The sequence below is a fragment of the Oreochromis aureus genome, linkage group 15 (assembly GCF_013358895.1).
Source record: "Oreochromis aureus strain Israel breed Guangdong linkage group 15, ZZ_aureus, whole genome shotgun sequence".
Lineage (NCBI taxonomy): Eukaryota > Metazoa > Chordata > Actinopteri > Cichliformes > Cichlidae > Oreochromis > Oreochromis aureus.
The window spans coordinates 7,566,924-7,584,040 of NC_052956.1; the positions used below are offsets into that span (position 1 = coordinate 7,566,924).

Consider the following 17,117-nt stretch of genomic DNA (forward strand, 5'->3'; position numbering starts at 1 on the left):
CATGTGCAGAGGAGGGCTGGTGGATATACTGTACAAAGGGTATTAAATATTGAGCTTCCAGGCCTCGAGCGAAAGAGGAAGCCCACAGAGAAGATTCATGGATGTAACCAAGGAAGACATGTCGAGGGATAATTTGATGGAGGAGAAATAGGGTGAGATGAAGGCAGATGATCTGCTGTGGCAACCCTAAAGCAAGCAGTCAAAAGTTTACACTGATACACTTTGGAAGTTCATGTTTATTTGGGCCTGGTTACTAGTCTTTTGACTGAGTGATTCATAAATTCAATCACTTATGAAGATACCAGAAAATAAACCCTTGTTTATTCTTAACGCGATTACGTGTGTAGTATTTTAGTGATGAGGTTAACTTTTATAACCTTTAGGCCATGAATACGAAGATATTGAGGACACATTTTCATTTACTTATTTTGTCACTGTGTTAGCTAGTGATCAGTAGACTAGCTACACTAGATTTACTCATTACGTTAATTCAAAATTCCGGATATATTACACTTCAAGTCTCTGGAGCACTAAAATGAACTTTAATATGAAATGTTATTGTTTTTTGATAATTATTATGCTAACTAGGTTTCATGCACCACCCATGGATTATAATTCTACCCGGAAGCCTGGTAGTGTAGGAATTTCCGGTTACGTCAGGGCGTCAGGACTCCATTAGAGCTGCAGCTGTTTTGAGAGAAACAACAACAAAACGGGCTAACTGACAGAGCTTCCACAGTGACAGTACGCTCTAAGCCTGACAACGAGGCCTCAGATCTGGAAGCTTAACCTTCATTTCCCACCCGGAGCTTCGCCGGCTTCTAACCACGGCCGCTCTCGGTGAGGAAACTCTGGCCTCCGCTTCCTCCTCCTCCGACTCGGACACCGGCGGAGCGTCGCCGCCCCCGCGGAAGAAGCACCGAGCCTCGGCGGCGGAGGGAGCAGGAGAGCCCGGGGCTTCAGCAGTTTTGACAGGCCTTTCCGGAGTTGTCCTAGGACGCGGTGCACACTCTCAAGCCACCTCTGCCATCCACTTTAACCGAAGTGTTGTCAACAACCTCAGCAGCAGTATGCAGGCAAACGGGGCTGGACAAGGACAAGAATCCTCGGAGCTCTCTTGCTTAAACAGCGCACAAAACGGGGAGTCCTCCTCGGTCGGAGGAACTCACTCAAATGGGCTTCTCTCCAGCACAGATAACGGTAATAACGTCGGTACCAGTAATGGATCTTCAGTAGGGCCCTGCACGGGGACTTCGGCTGCTTCTACGGCCTCGAGTTCGGAGGTCGGCTCGTTGAAAAAGAAGAAACGACTAACGCAGGCGGAGGAAGATGTCATACGATTAATAGGGCAACATCTCCACGGACTAGGACTGAAGTAAGTTTATTCAGTGTGTCAGTCGAGGAAAAACTCACGAAGGCGGTTAATGTTAGCATTGAACGTAAGAAGTGCAATCTGTATAACTTGGATTTTATGTGAAACTGCGATATAGCAGCTGGTAAAGGCGATATTAGTGCGCTTGACAGACACAAACATGGGGGGATGGGGTAGGTAGTTAGCCTGTGAGCTCGGCAGTTGGTAGAAAGAAGGGGTCCATCTTGCACAATAACAGCTAGCTTAATAGCTAGCATCGGTAGCCTGCGCTAAGGTGTTGTGTCCTGATATTAAACGTTCACGGAAAGATAAAACATAGTTCAACATAGAGCTGTTTCACGAGTTCATCATAACTCGTAGGAGGCTTTTAATGCCAGTTACGTCACGATCTATTAATAAATGTTATAGATTTCGCAGTGAATAAAAGGCATTACATCATCTAACATTAGTAACGTTTGTTCACACAAAACAAGGATCGCTGATTTGTTGTGGTTTTTCAGCCATATAAAATGGAGACAGTTCGGTTTTCCTAATTAGGTACTTAAGCAGAATGATCGAGTTTACGGCGTGCGTTTGGCGTTTTAGAGGTTATTGCGCAAAAAGCAATTGCGGAGAAAAATGTTAGGTTAGTGCACGGCGTTTTCAGCGTCGGCTTTTTACTCTGGTGATAGGTGGCTTTCTTCTTTTTGTAGCTCGTCTGCAAATGCAGCACTTTTTAAAAATGTATTTTGGGGTTTCTTTTAGAGATATACGCGGATAAGTCTTGTAATACTGAAAGACACTGTAATAACGGGTATGGGTTATGAAATATGACCTGGTTATTTTAGTATTCCTAGTGCACTCTTTGCATTTGTTGATGGGTCATTGGAACTATTTATTTCATCAAATCAGGCACCATTTTACACAGCTATCTCACAAATGTTTGAACTTCTCTCCTGCCTTCATTTTTTCCGTCTTTGTTACTGTGTCCGAGCAATGTGTCAACAGCCAGTCACAAACAGTGACGTGCATGTATTGGAGCATGTATTTATTTAAAGCCAGCAGTCAATACTGTGGGCGACATTTGTTCCCGAACTGAGCAGAATTGGATGGCTTCATGGCGGCTGAGGAATGCGCTTTCTGCCAGCTGTTTCACATGGAAACGTTGGTTTGAATCTAATTATAGAAATGAAGGGGTTTTTTTCAAGAAACGTGTGCATGGTGATCTTCAAACTGCCAGTGGTGTGCACTGTTGGGTCCTTTGATTTCTAGCCTTCAGCTGAGAAAGTATAGCATTATAGGCATTATAAAAAACATTGAAATTGCCTGGTATGAAACAGAGCCCCTACATTTCAGTTAGGGAAATACAAGCAAAATCGGGCTCAACACAGAGCTGCTGCGCCACTCCATTGATACCTGAGAATGATGTCATCATGCTGAAGGTGTCAGCCACCCCCCCATACCCATTTCATTGCATTATCTTGCACACACATCTCTGCAGGAGCTTTTATGGCAGTGAAGTGTGTTTAGCAGAGGGATGGTGTTTGCACAGATGGTTATGGTTCACTGTTGACAGAGCCGAAGGGGGTGATGTCAACCGCAGTGGAAGCTTGATTCATGTTGGTGTCCACAAATAATGCTTGGGTGACACAACTGCCCCACAACCGGCTTCTCCCAGTTATTGTTAGCCATTAAATTATCTTCTCCCTACTGTCGGCCACAAACATTAATACTGTCTTGTCACCCAGTACACTATTTGCCATCACCATAAAGTATTGGCATAATGACATAAATGACTAGTGAGGAAAAAGGTCTATAACCTACCTAAAAAATGTCACTTAACATAATGATGGGCTAACTTGTCAGCTGACTGAGCTCACATTTTCAAGTATTGAGTGCCTGTTAATAGCTGGAAAACCACATTTGTCCATGATTTTTTTTTTTCCTTTCACATGTCTCACCATTATATATCTGGATAACTTCCTCTCCTCCACTCTCCTCCTGTATCTCTGCAGTCAGACGGTGGACCTGCTGATGCAGGAATCAGGCTGCAGACTGGAACACCCCTCAGCTACCAAGTTCCGCAACCATGTCATGGAGGGGGAGTGGGACAAGGTTAGTATTTGTTTACAGTGGCTAAATAATAGGACATATTCTGGGCAACATGGAATTTGTGAGCGTGAAATTTTACTTCAGAAAAGCAGAGCTAGAATACATACAGTATATCTTTGCAGATCAGTCTCGTCTCATAGTAATTATCAACTAAAGCTAAGTTTATGAAAGCAGCAGGTGGTAACATAGGTGAGTCCAAACAGCAGTCTGTGTACGGGGCACAGTTATACAAACCCAGCAGCATGAACTTGTTTAACTTTTAATGTTGAAGCCCGCAGGACAACCATCTGTGGCTGAGTAGAATGAACAGAAATTTAAAGGTGAAGTAAAATGCTTATTAAGGTGTCTTTATGTAATTGGCTTTTAAATTGCCAGTTTATTTTATTAGTGCTTGATCCAGCACTTTACAGCAGACCTATAAAAGTGTTAATGCTGGTACAAATGAATCCTGGTGTAACGAACCTACATCAGTTTAGAACTCCTGTGGTCATAATCAGACTAATATACAAGCAATTTGTTTTGATTCCATAAAGTTATCTACAAAACGGTAAAAGAAGCTGGTACTTTTAGATTCGTGCTTTACATTTTGATCACAGCACAGTTGCATTGTCAAAGCCTTATAGATTAGGTGACCATAAAATCTGTATCACTGTTTATATAATTCGTTTTTGGGTTTTTTTTTTTTCTTGTGCATGCATGGAAAGTGCTGAGCTAACGATTCCTCCCTCTTTCTCTCCCCTCTGTCACCCTCCTTTTGTTTCGGTGCAGGCTGAGAATGATCTCAACGAGCTGAGAGCATTGATGCATTCTCCCAATGCTATTGTGGTAAGCTCCCTTTGCCCAAACCTGAACTGGACTGAATGACAGTCAGTCAGTTAGCAGGTACAGCTGGAGTTTCCAGAATGATACAGTTAAAGAGCGGATTCCTGTTGTGGACAGCGCCACAAGAAGGAGCGAATCCAAATTTAGATTTAGAGTAATGTACTGGATACTGTTTTTAAGCAGAGTGCGACTCCACATTGCAATGATGTTGTTTTTTTTTTATATAGTGTCTTTACATCGATTATAACTAATCGATTTAAAAGCTATGTTTTGGTTTGATTCTTGCTACTACAGCTTTGTTTTTGGCAGATCAGTCAATACTGGGAGCAGATATGAGAGATCAAGAATTTGCATTACAGAACGTGGTTTAAAAGAATTAAATATGTATACATTTAACAGCACATTGAGCACATATCCATGTCATGTACAGTATTTAACAGAACAGACTGCAGTTGTGTATTTCTGCGGTACACAGTAGATCTAACAGGGCCTTTAATATTGAATACCACTGATCCACAAACATTTATTCCTGTGAAGATTAGTATGAGAGTAAATACTTTACAGTATTAGTTTGGTAATGAGACTCAGCTCAGACTAATTATCCCTAGCTAGCATGCTAATTAGCAACAAGATGAGCTCCAAAAATACTCCAGAGTCAAGTGCCTGCTGCTCTGTGTCATAAGGTTTCTAACAGCCATTCCCTGCTGAGTTATTGTGAAAATGGATGTAGCTGTTTTTTCTTTTTTTTCTTTCAGAACGCCATTTTAGTTCTTGAGTTGAGATTAGCGTTGTCATAGTCAACATGACATTCACAACAGTTCTGGAGCGCAGTTTGCTCGTGTCACGGGCCTAAGGGGGAGAACTCTGAGATGTGTGTTTCTGCCCTCTTTATTTACAGACTTATGTGGGTGGCTTTTGTGTAGTCGATATGAGCGTGCTTGCTGTACTTGCATACCTGAGATAGGATGGAGGCGCTTGCCACCGCAAATGACATCGCTGAACTGCAGTGATGTGTAAACACTTACTGATAACCATCCATATAAAAGAAATGATGATGTTAATATTACCACATGTGCTATGAATATTTGTAAATATATTCTAATAATGACAAATTAATTTTTTTTTATTATATTCTACCACCAGTTTGAGTTTTTTTGTATCAGTGTCATATATCCTAAATGAGAATGTTTTGTTTTTTTGCTTCCTTAAAATGTGGTACTTTATCCTTTTTTATGATAAAGTTATGCAAACTAGCTGTCATGATATATATGGTTAAAATCACTTCCTGTCAGTGACAAAACAGTAGTTTAAGCTTATTTGTCATTCTTTTATTTTCTCCTTACAAACAGAATGCCAGTACAGTCTGATAAATGGTTTTCTTTGTTGTGGTACAAAAAAGAAACATGTTTCAGCTTGAAGGCATTATCCACGTAATTCAAAACAACAATAAATGATAACCAGGTGAGCTTTAAACGTCACTCAGTAAAAAGAATGCATAATTGCTTGATAGGGTGAAGCACACAAAAGGCCTTTCTTATTCCTCAACTAGAAGTCCAGTATGATGTATGTTGCCAAGTATTTCAAGGTGTATGAGTATTGCTTCCTCTTTGAAGGTGTAGTCACACAGATGCATTTCTGTTATGGGGGGAAGCATATATGTGTTATATGTTACAATCTGAGGCCAAAAGGTTTGAACAGAGATCTGCTGTTGAGCCGTTTCTTACATTTTATTTATTAGTATTCCATATTGTCACTGTGCAGATGCATATGTCGGTGCCACTTATTTTTGACTTTGATTATAAAATGTTATAAAGAGCTTATAAGAGTTTATGCTATTGTTGGACAAGGTCAGGAAACTTCTTATTTTTGTTGGCGTGTTTTTCTGATATTATTTATCTGTATATTATGATAAGAATGTTACTATGGGATGGGGACGTCTGCTCTTGGGTGATAATGTGGCTTTAGCTACATGAGATTCCTAAAAAGTACTTTGCGACACAAAACACATATCGTAGTTTGGAACACCTCTGTGTGAGTCTTTATTCATTTATTATTATAGATGGTTTCATATTTTTAATCTGACTTATTTTCAGTTATAAAAACTGGATGGGGTTTCTGGCTCTGGCAGTCATGTTTTCTTCCTGAGAAATCTTGTCTTGCTGGGTAATTCATTTATTGATGCATCCTATCATGCAATTATATATTCTCTTTAATGTTTGATGTTTGAACCGTTTCCCAAAATTAGAACGAAGGCTTTGTTAGGCGGCGCCAGCCTTGTTTGTTTTGATATTTGCAGCTATGGGAGACTCGGTGCATTGAATGTTTGGATTTGAGTACTGTTCCTCCTGTTCTTTACTGTTTATTTCTTCCTCCTGTATGTTTTTGGTGTTATAGATTACCTTCTCTATACCTGTGCTTCTCTTCTTTCTACTCAGCGTATGAAGTTCCTGCTGCTGCAGCAGAAGTACCTTGAGTACCTGGAGGACGGAAAAGTCTTGGAGGCTTTGCAGGTCCTCCGGGGAGAGCTGACGCCACTCAAGTACAACACAGATCGCATCCACGTACTCAGCGGGTACTGTTTAATGTTACCTCTGGCTTATAGCCATCATCAGGATGTTCACCCTGTCTGCACAAATACACACCTACTAACCACCCATATAGCTATTGGAGAGTCCTGTAGATGCTAATGGTACGCCTGTTTGGTGATTTATTTGTACCAAAATCCGCACCTGTATAAATATTGTTTGCTGATAATTAAGGGTATATTAAATTGTCTTCCATTATGATGATTGGTTAAGCTTAAGCTGTTGAATTCACTGTAAAACTTCTATATGGTAAATGATTTTAGTTGTAATTTTCATAGTGCAGTTCTTGTTTTATCAAGTTCTCCAGTAATAAAACAATCATGGATCTTTTGCTTGATCTGTGAATGTTAGTCAGCTCTTTTTTTTTAAATATCAAATACCTGAATGTAACAAGTTCATCTTAGACCCTTCAGGATGCTGTATTTACCACATCTGAAAGTTATCAAAACAATTTTGTCCATTTCGCTAAATTTAGTCTAAGTTAAAATCTGTATTGTGTTGTCAGTGGTTGTAGTTTACGGCCATTCTTATCACTATTTTAAGCTCCTGCTTACTTCCTGGTGATAGGATGTCTTTTTAAAATTGTAGTAATCCTTCATGGATGTTATGATCTCTGCTCAGTGTGTGTTTTTTGCTTAAACTGTGTTCTTGTATGTTCTTTCAGGTACCTAATGTGTAGCCATGCTGAGGATCTTAGGGCCAAGGCAGAGTGGGAGGGCAAGGGCACGGCTTCACGCTGCAGGCTGCTGGATAAACTACAAAGTGAGGAGGCATTGCCATAACTGACCCTGTACAGCTAACAGATGTCTTATTTTTGTGTGTGTGTGTGTGTGTGTGTGCATATTCCATGTGCAGCTGTGAATCTGTATGATCCTTTTTTTTTTGTCTCTCTCTTTGCAGCATACCTGCCTCCTTCTGTGATGCTGCCCCCTCGTCGACTGCACACCCTGCTCCGGCAAGCAGTGGAGCTGCAGAGGGACCGCTGCCTTTATCATAACACCAAGCTGGACAATAACCTGGACTCGGTCTCTCTCCTCCTTGATCACGTCTGCAGCAGGTTGGTACTGCAAAGCTAGCACATTGCGCTCTCTCCAAGATGCTAGACTTTGCTAAATTATAAAACTGTAATATTTTACTCTTGTTGTTATGAAACTAAAATGTTAGAGCTCCTTGTGATTCTAAATTTTGTTTTTGGAGTGGAAGTCAGCTGATTTTTCTCTTTAATGACCTACTCCACTACTATGTCTCCACTACTTCTTTTCTTTTGTACCTTGTTGCTTCGTATATTTTAACCTGTTGCATTTTCTCTCTCCTATTTATTTGCTGTGTATTGTAAAATGTCCCAAACACCTGTAGCTCACCAGAGAATGGACATGCAGCCTCTGGGGGTGTCCTCTGGTGTCTGGAACTTTGACACTGGCAAAGGATCCTTTAAGTCTTTTGTAGTGTGAGATGGGGTGACGTTGATAGGTTGAGGGAGTGGGGTGTTTGGTGTGCACCAATGTTTAAGTAGATGGTACATATCAAAGCAATATCCACCTGAATGCCAGGATCCAGGATTTCCCAGCAGATAATCACTGTTGTTCGCAACCGGTCAGTGGTTTTACTAAGATTGATTGTTTTAACTGACACAATGAAGGGAAGATGAAATTCAAGTTCTTTAAGGCTCTGGTTGCTCTGTTGTCTTTGTTCACACACCCTTGGAACAATACGCAAAAGTCACGAACAGTGCCTTTGGATTGGCAGACTGGGGATTGACCTCTTTATAAAGGCCAACCAGTGGGTGTGTTATATCTTCAGAGGATCACAGTTCAGTGCAGTTGTGCTGGCGAGGAGAGTCTAAGCATTAGTTCAAACTCCGTTTCGGAAAGAACAATATAGAAACTGGGCCAACTGTCGATCTCAGGGGATAGTACAGGGTGTGTTGGAGTTTTCCCCATGAATCTACATGCATATTATGGACCTGGGAAAATGCATATGACAGCATCCCTCAGGGGGCTCGCTTCATTCAGTGGAGGAGTTCAAGAACTTTGCAGGCTTCTTCATGAGTGGGGCAAGGGTGGAGTGGAATAGATAGGAAGATCAATCAGAAACTGCAGTGATCTGGGCACTGTGACTGTTCTGTGTGGTGAAGAGAGGGCTTAGCCCAAAGTTGATGACTTTCTGGTAGATCCTACCCTCACCAGTGGGCACCAGCTATGGGTAGCAACTAAAAGATTAAGAATACAAGGAACAGAACCAAGGCTCTTTCAAAGGGTGTCCTTACAAGTGTAAGGATTAGCGATACCAACTGTTAGCTACAAAGTGATGGGCAACAAGCCAAGTGTTTTTCTTATAGGTGGGCTGTAGAGCTGGTGGGAGCTCTGTTTTGCATGAGGGGCTCAAAGTAGAGCTGCTGTCTCTTTGCAGTGAAAGGAGACAACCGAGGTGATTAAGGCTTAGACGGCTGCCCCGGCCACCTGGACCTGGGTTAAATGGATGACTGAATTAAGATTTTAACTTTTTGATCTTGTGTGCGGGGTGTGTGTGTGTGTGTGTGTGTGTTACAGGAAGCAGTTCCCGTGTTACACTCAACAGATTCTGACTGAGCATTGTAATGAGGTGTGGTTCTGCAAATTCTCAAATGATGGCACCAAGCTAGCCACTGGCTCCAAAGACACTACTGTCATAATTTGGCAAGTGGACCCGGTAAGTTTTGGGTTTTTTTTATTTTTTAAGTATTTTAATTTCAGACTTAAAAACAAATTGTCAAGAGGTTTTATTTTTTTTAAATTTCCACAAACAAGGGTCCAATCCATATTGTGTCTCAGTGTTTTTCTTTGTCCTCTTACTATCTGTGTAGGAGACCCACCAGCTGAAGCTGCTGCGAACCCTGGAGGGTCATGCGTACGGCGTCTCCTACTTAGCCTGGAGTCCCGATGACACCTACCTGATCGCCTGCGGACCAGATGACTGCTCCGAGCTCTGGCTCTGGAATGTTCAGGTAAGTTTGATGCACGGTGGCTTCACTTGTTAACTTTAATGCTATATTGCCTCTTCAAACAGCAGAGAACATAATAGTACAGTTGTGTAGAAAAGCATAGATGGGTGAATCTCAAAATCTTTTTTTTCTTTTTCAAAATGAGGAAACGTGTGCTAGATAACCTGCCTTAGATACTCTGTAGTGTGCTGTGTGTACTCAGTGACCTCTCTGCTTCACCGATCCCCTTCTGTTTCCTTTCCTGTTACTCATCCCTCCCCCACTCTTGCTTAATATTTCTTCTCGCTGTCTCCCTTCCCCCATTTTCTCTCCTCATGATTTGCACTCGGTCTGTCAATCCCCCCTCTTCACCAGACGGGGGAGCTGCGGACCAAAATGTCCCAGTCCCATGAAGATAGTCTGACCAGCGTGGCCTGGAACCCTGATGGCAAGCGCTTTGTCACTGGAGGACAAAGGGGACAGTTTTATCAGTGTGTAAGTGAATTAATGATTTTTTTTTTTTTTTTTTAAATCTTGTCTCTATGTTTAATGCACAGTTGTTTTTAGTTTGTGCTTTTGAAAAATATTTCACCTTTTTTTTTTTTTTTTTTTTTTTTCTTGAAAAGAATTAGTCATCCCAGCTATTTTGTTATATTTTTGTTGAATTTAACTTAAGTTTAAACTGCTGTAACAATTTTGCCAAGTTTGGTGCTAAATAAAGCATATCTTATCCTGTTATCATTGCTTCTGTTAATCAGTGCTGAATTCCTGGAATGCTTTCATAATGGCGTGCTGGGGAAGAGAGAAAAGGAAAAGAGATTTGGTTGTGTTAGCAGCTGTTAAACGTCTATTGAAATGCTGGGATGACCTTAATCAGGTTTTCAAACAATCATGGACTCTTTTAGTGTTGTGATTTTCTATCCAACTTACTGAAAGAGCCCATAAAAATATGTTTTTCACAGTTGATCTACAGCTATCTGTGTGTGCTTTGTGACTAAGCAGGTCTTTTGTGTGGATGATAAATGGTTGAAAGAAAAGAGAAGATTCTGTTAGCTCTTTCCCCTCCCAGGGAGGTTCCCTGTACCTTTTAATGAAGAGTTTTGACACCTTGATATATATCAATAAAGATGTGGTTTGACCATTGGAATAAGTTTGGGATTTTTCCCAAAGGTTTCCTCTCGTAAGCTGATTATCCCCACTAACTTCTGTTTCACAATCGGTCATTTTGTCCTGGAAGCAGGCCTGAAACATGACAGAAACCACTTAAACCACTTCACAACAGAGAAACAAGTGCTTCCCCTCGTAAGCGTCCAATGGGAGTAAGAGTTAAGTATGATTGCCGTACTATGCTGTTTCAGTGTTTCTCTTCTCTGATGTGTGTATTTCAGGACCTGGATGGCAACTTGTTAGACTCCTGGGAGGGTGTGAGAGTGCAGTGCCTGTGGTGCCTGAACGATGGCAGGATAGTGCTGGCCTCAGACACCCACCAGCGTATCCGGGGGTACAACTTTGAGGACCTTACGGACAGAAACATGTATGTGTCAGCGCTCCTCACCCGTGCACTGTTGTATACCTACATGAAATATTGTTGACATGTGCCATTTTTCTCAAGGGGCTAGTCCAGATGTAATGAATCGCTAATCATGGTAGTTGTTGAAGCTGATCTCTTCTGATGCCGAGCAGTGCTCCTTTTATAGCTATGGTTTCACTTTAAAACGGATCAATACCACAACAAACTGTTCCCGAATTTTAGGAACTCTACAGCTGTCTGTAGTATTTGCTCCAAAATATCACGTTATACTTATCAGCTACATCACAGTTCCTGACAGCCTGTGTCTTGTTCACATGTCCTTTACAGAGTTCAGGAGGACCACCCTATCATGTCTTTTACTGTTTCAAAGAATGGAAGATTAGCTTTGTTAAATGTAGCAACTCAGGTAAGCCACTGACCAATTCAGGCTCTTTACAGCATCAGCCCTGCTAAAATGCATGACTGCTTTGTTTTGCTAAACGGTGTAAAGTATCCTTCAGTAGTTACAGTCTGTTGGTCTATACCTTTTTGTAGGGAGTGCACCTGTGGGACCTTCAGGACCGGGTGCTGGTAAGGAAGTACCAAGGTGTTACCCAGGGCTTCTACACAATCCACTCCTGCTTTGGAGGACACAACGAAGACTTCATTGCTAGTGGCAGTGAAGGTACAGTCAGAGTGCTATGGGAATAAATGGCGACGTTTTGACTATGTTTAGTAGAACATGTATGAGTCTTCTTTCAGGGTAGTGTGTTCTGGTCCAGTGTCCTTTCTGCGTGTAGCTCTGCATGGCTTCTGATTACCATTATAGTAGTGACTTATTTGGGAAAAGTAACTTGAATGCCTTTATTAGGATAGTTAAAGCCCTCAGCAGCCAATTCCCAGCCAGTCTGATCCTTTGCTGTATTTCATTCCTCTGCTCCCTTTCCCCATATTCCCTTGTGAAATATGGAGAAATGTTTCTTCCTTTCATTCAGTTTCTCGAAACTTTCTAAATTCCGATCAGTGTTGTCTTTTACATTAATTCCCCTACAATTCGAACCCTGTTTTCCTCCACCTGTTTTATTGCTTTCTTTATCTATTGCCACAGACCACAAAGTATACATCTGGCATCGGCGTGGTGAACTTCCTATCGCTGAGCTCACAGGCCACACGCGCACCGTTAACTGTGTGAGCTGGAACCCGGCCATCCCAAGCCTCATGGCTTCTGCCTCTGATGACGGCACAGTACGCATCTGGGGCCCTGCACCCTTCCTTGAATCACAAGAGGCAGATGGGCTCAACGGTAGTTGTAACTGTTGGTTATAACACGATTTTATTTTATTTTTGTTTTTGTTCATGTTGATTTATGCTAAAATTCTCCTCAAATCACCATTTTGATCTACTAAATGTTTATTTCCTTCTCAGAAAACTGCAGTCACATGGACAGTTGATGGTCACTAATAGAGCAGAAACCGTGTCTCTAACAACAAACAACATCCTACAGTAAAACACAATGTTCATGGGCGAAGAAAACCCAGCATCCACATATTGCAAGAGAAGAATAATCAACAAAAAAGAGAAAACATACGGAAGAAAATTGTCTCCTGACTGGCCTAGAAAAAAATAGCGGGTGTGAAGACGGACCGAAAACTTGCCTTCATCTGAAATCCGATTCTGACATAAAGGCCTGATAAATGAGTCGGCGCCCAGCGGGCTACTCCCTGGAGAGCTGTAATGGCTGTTCTCCTCTTCCAAGCAAACCCTTCTTCCTCCATGTCCCTGCGTGGTCACCAGCCATGCCAGGTCCTCACAAGTTTCCCAGGAAACCCACCTCCATCTGGAGCTTGGAGCACATCAAGTCCCCGTGATGCCTCCAGACAGACACCGCAGATCAGCCGTCTGCTCACTGGACTACATCTGTGTGCCTGTCTGTCTCTCACGTTACCTGTATAATGTCTCCGTGGACTTGGGGTGGGGTCTTGCTGGGGGAGGATGGTGCATAGAGGGGGGATATAGCAACTATTCTGTATGTATGTTTTCCTCTCCCCCTCTTTCTTGCTATATTAACATTCAATCTTTTGGACAAAGGCTGAAAGTCCACAGTGGAAACATTGACCGACCAGCTGACACAGACAAAAAAAGGCTATGCTAAATGTTGGATTTTTTTATGATAGTCATAGGGTTTATTCTCATTTAAGAGGTGAATCTTAGCAAGTAGTGCCCTTGGAAAGCTTTAGTGTGAAGATTCCACTTTTTGTTTCTCAACATTAGGAAAAATAAAACCTTTTTATTCCTTAATTTAACTGCTAAAGGACAGTTGCTGTTCTGTTTCCAACTGACAGTACACCCCCCCACACCGTCTGTCAAGCTAGCTACCGCACAACTCCATTACATCTGCCTAAGAGGAGGACAGAGGAACTCACAGTTCACATATCATCTGCGAGGAGGGAGGGGTGGGTCATTCGTTGTTGATAAGGTGGCGTTTCCACTATCAAGACGTACACGTTGACCTTTCTCAAGAGACATGCTTTCAGATGTGGAAAGTGCAACTTTTAATGCACATCAGTGACTGCTGTTCCTCCTCTGTGTATGTGTATGTGTGTGAGTGTGAGTGAGAGTGAATGAGCGATTATGCATGCACACATTAGTATGAGAGCTGACGTTACCGAGTGCAGATTTAATTGGCGTGTGTGTGTGTGTGTGTGTGTGTGTGTGTTCAATTCGCACCAGCAGATAATCCCCCACCCCTCTCTCCAATTCTCCTAATCCCATGTTAAAATTGTAAAGAGGATTTTAAAACCAGTTCTGAGTTATCCAAAGCCCCATAGGGACCTCTATCTGTGGAACAAAGAATACTTGAGAGCCATTTTGTAAAAGAAAGTCATTTTGTTTGGGTTTTTTTTAATCTGGGGCTTTAATTTTTACATTCAGATTTTTTTTTCTCTTTTTTTTTTTCTCCTTACCACGTGGCATTTAAGCAACACTGAACCAGTGGCATCTGCTTTTTGTGGGTTTGGGGAGGAGAAGGAAATTTCAAAAGAGCATTTCGAGCGAGACATGTTTCTAAAAAGCTGTAAAGTGTTGTTATTAGCAAAGAGTCATTTCTTATGAGAAGTTAATGATTGTAATTAATGGACGTGTAGTAGGACAGCCCCAGAGAGGAGAGGCACCAGTACCCAGATCCACACTTCAAGCACACAGTTAGGGAGTGTTGTTGCAATCCTGGAAACGCACACAAACTGCCTTCCTGTTTATACAGTTGCACACAAACCTTCACTATGTACGGCAGCCCCCCGCCCAAACTGCACTTTGAGTAGTCTTTTCTGCTCTCTTGCACATACAGCATCCATGAAGTTCCCAGCCTTTATGGTTACCACATTTGCCAGTCAGATGGCGTAAAACGTTACATTGGTGAAGACACAACCTACATAGGAGATTGCTTAAATGAAGCGAGCCCTTACTATGCCTCTATGCATCTAAAAAGCAGTGGCTTGTCTTTGACTTTTTGAAAGCTCGCCCTCACTCTCAAAAGGCGTAGCAGCCTCTTCTCGAGGGTACCGCTGTTGGAGCTTAGAGAGAATTCAGCATTAACCCCCCCCCCCCACTTCACTCTCCAGCCAAGTTATTCAGTGGTCAGTGCACCATTCAAAGCTTTCTTCCTCCCTTTTCAAGGGTATGTAATGACTATTTGCTACAGACTGATATACAGTGAAATGTTTCAAAACAGTGCTTTTCTGTCTGTTTTTATTGGACTTTTTTGTTACTTTTTTTTTTTTTTCCCTTTTTTTGTTGTTCATATATCATTTTTTGGTTGATCTCTTTCTCTGTATGATCATATTAAAGTATAACCAGACATTTGGAGTCCTTTTTGTTTTTGTTGTAATCTTTATAACCCTTTTTAACTCTTTCATGTTTTAAATATATTTTGTTCATCTGTATTCAGTTGCATTTTATCTACCACTATCACAAAAAATAAAATAATATGCACAGTAACACTCATGCACGTAGGAGTGAGAAGAGTCATAGGAAGTGTGTTACGTACAATCAAATCAGGTTTGATCTATCCACCCCTCGCCTTTAAAGAGTTTCCTTCATGTGAAAATCTTGTTTTATCGCATGTCTGTGTATGCGACTGATCATCTCTCTCGGCGTGCCGTTGTAAATTGGCAGTGGCTACTTCTCTGACCCCGCATCAAAGCCAAATTTACTTGAGGCACTTGTGTATGCGTTGATCTGATATTCACACATTGGAAACCTCTCTCTTGACTCCTAGACCCTAGAATGGACTCCTCTTCCACGCCCTGCATCATTTCAGAAGACTTGAGACAAATGGTACACACCAAGACCCCAAATAAGAGTTCCAGTAAAGCCCATCATTCACCTGCTGGTGGCAAATGCTATGTCTGTATGCAACCTGGTGTCTGCTCTGTTCTTTTGTCTTGGGTTTACCAAGGGACTTGTTTCTGATTTAACTGTCTTATTTCTCAGAGGTAGAGGTGGTGGGTGGGGGATACTAAGGGCTTACAGTAGCATCTCTAAGTTCCTTGGGTTTGGGCGGGAAGGGGAAATGTGTGGATTTACGTTCAATGTGTTATTTACAAAAGTGATTGTATTGTTTTGTATTGTTGTGTAGGGAAAGTGTTATGTATGCATATTTTCAATAAAGCATTCAGGGTTTTGAAAAAAAAACAACAACAAAAAGAATGGTCCATCGCCGTTTGGTGGGGCAGGAAACTTAGGCACCTGTGAGATGCTTAGAAATCCACTCTGTCACTCTCCCATCCTTAAACAGCTCGGCACAACTCCACCCCGAAGTCACCAATGTGGCAAAGCATTCGTGAAGGTCTCTGTTTCCAAAAGAGTTGGTGCGCTGTGTAAATAAATACTAGAATAAATGGAATACAAGGAATGAAAATAATTTAAATTTCAAAAATGAATAATAGAAATGTGACTTCAAAATTATACATGTACTCATTCTGAATTTGAATCATGCTGAGATGGGGACGCCTTCACTCTTAAAATTTGTTGTGTAAAATGAAAACAAAGCTTCTCCATACTTGCTTCATTTCAATTGCTAAACAGTTCTGTGTCAATGTGTGGTTTAACATAGTCCTGCTGAAATAATCAAGGTGTGCTGCTCCCAATACCTGTGCATATCATTAAGTATTTTGGTGCCTTCGCCAAGGTCCCATCCCATGTGCATTAAAGCAGCCTCTCCTCTTTTTACACCCTCATACCAAGACTCCTGACCTCTCCTCATTAGTGTGACAAGTCGTGAGCGGATTTATTTCACTGTTATCAAATTCAAAGTGAGCATGCATTAAAAAGGCAATACTTGTGTTTCTTCATTTTCTTTGTACAATCAGATCAATAATTTCAATTCTGTTCCAATCATCTCAACCGTTACTTTTTCTATGGCTATAGTTTACAAAGCATTCCAACTTTTTGGAAACAGGGTTGTATTTTAATTCTCTTCAGTGATTTCTGAAAGATCATTAAAGAATGTTTGGAGTCAGACCTTCTGGGAAGAGGCTGCCTTTGATATCAACATGAGGAGACAGTAGAATAATCAGAATAATTTAAGTTAGGTGTTGTTGGCCATTTCAATACAAAGATGGCTATTTTGGGTTGTAATAAGTACACGTGGATTGGGCTCAAACTGCAATATTTTATGTGAGCCCACAGTGCTCAACATTTAAGTGCAAGTCCAAGTGAAATTATTATTTTAAACTAAAAGCAATATGAAAACTATTGGCATAGCTGCTGAAATTCAAAAAA

At 41.4% G+C, this 17,117-nt stretch overlaps 1 protein-coding gene across 1 annotated transcript; it reads left to right on the forward strand.

Annotated features, from left to right (window-relative positions):
• Window positions 1-634: 634 nt before the first annotated feature.
• wdr26b (WD repeat domain 26b) lies at window positions 635-15,200 on the forward strand. Its single transcript, XM_031726167.2, has 14 exons — window positions 635-1,375; window positions 3,367-3,466; window positions 4,232-4,288; window positions 6,721-6,857; window positions 7,535-7,632; window positions 7,771-7,927; window positions 9,420-9,558; window positions 9,713-9,853; window positions 10,205-10,324; window positions 11,218-11,363; window positions 11,688-11,766; window positions 11,895-12,024; window positions 12,448-12,642; window positions 12,765-15,200. Exons 1-14 carry the CDS (start codon window positions 1,071-1,073, stop codon window positions 12,788-12,790), a joined length of 1,830 nt encoding a protein of 609 aa, XP_031582027.1. The 5' UTR covers window positions 635-1,070; the 3' UTR covers window positions 12,791-15,200.
• The last annotated feature ends 1,917 nt before the right edge of the window (window positions 15,201-17,117 follow it).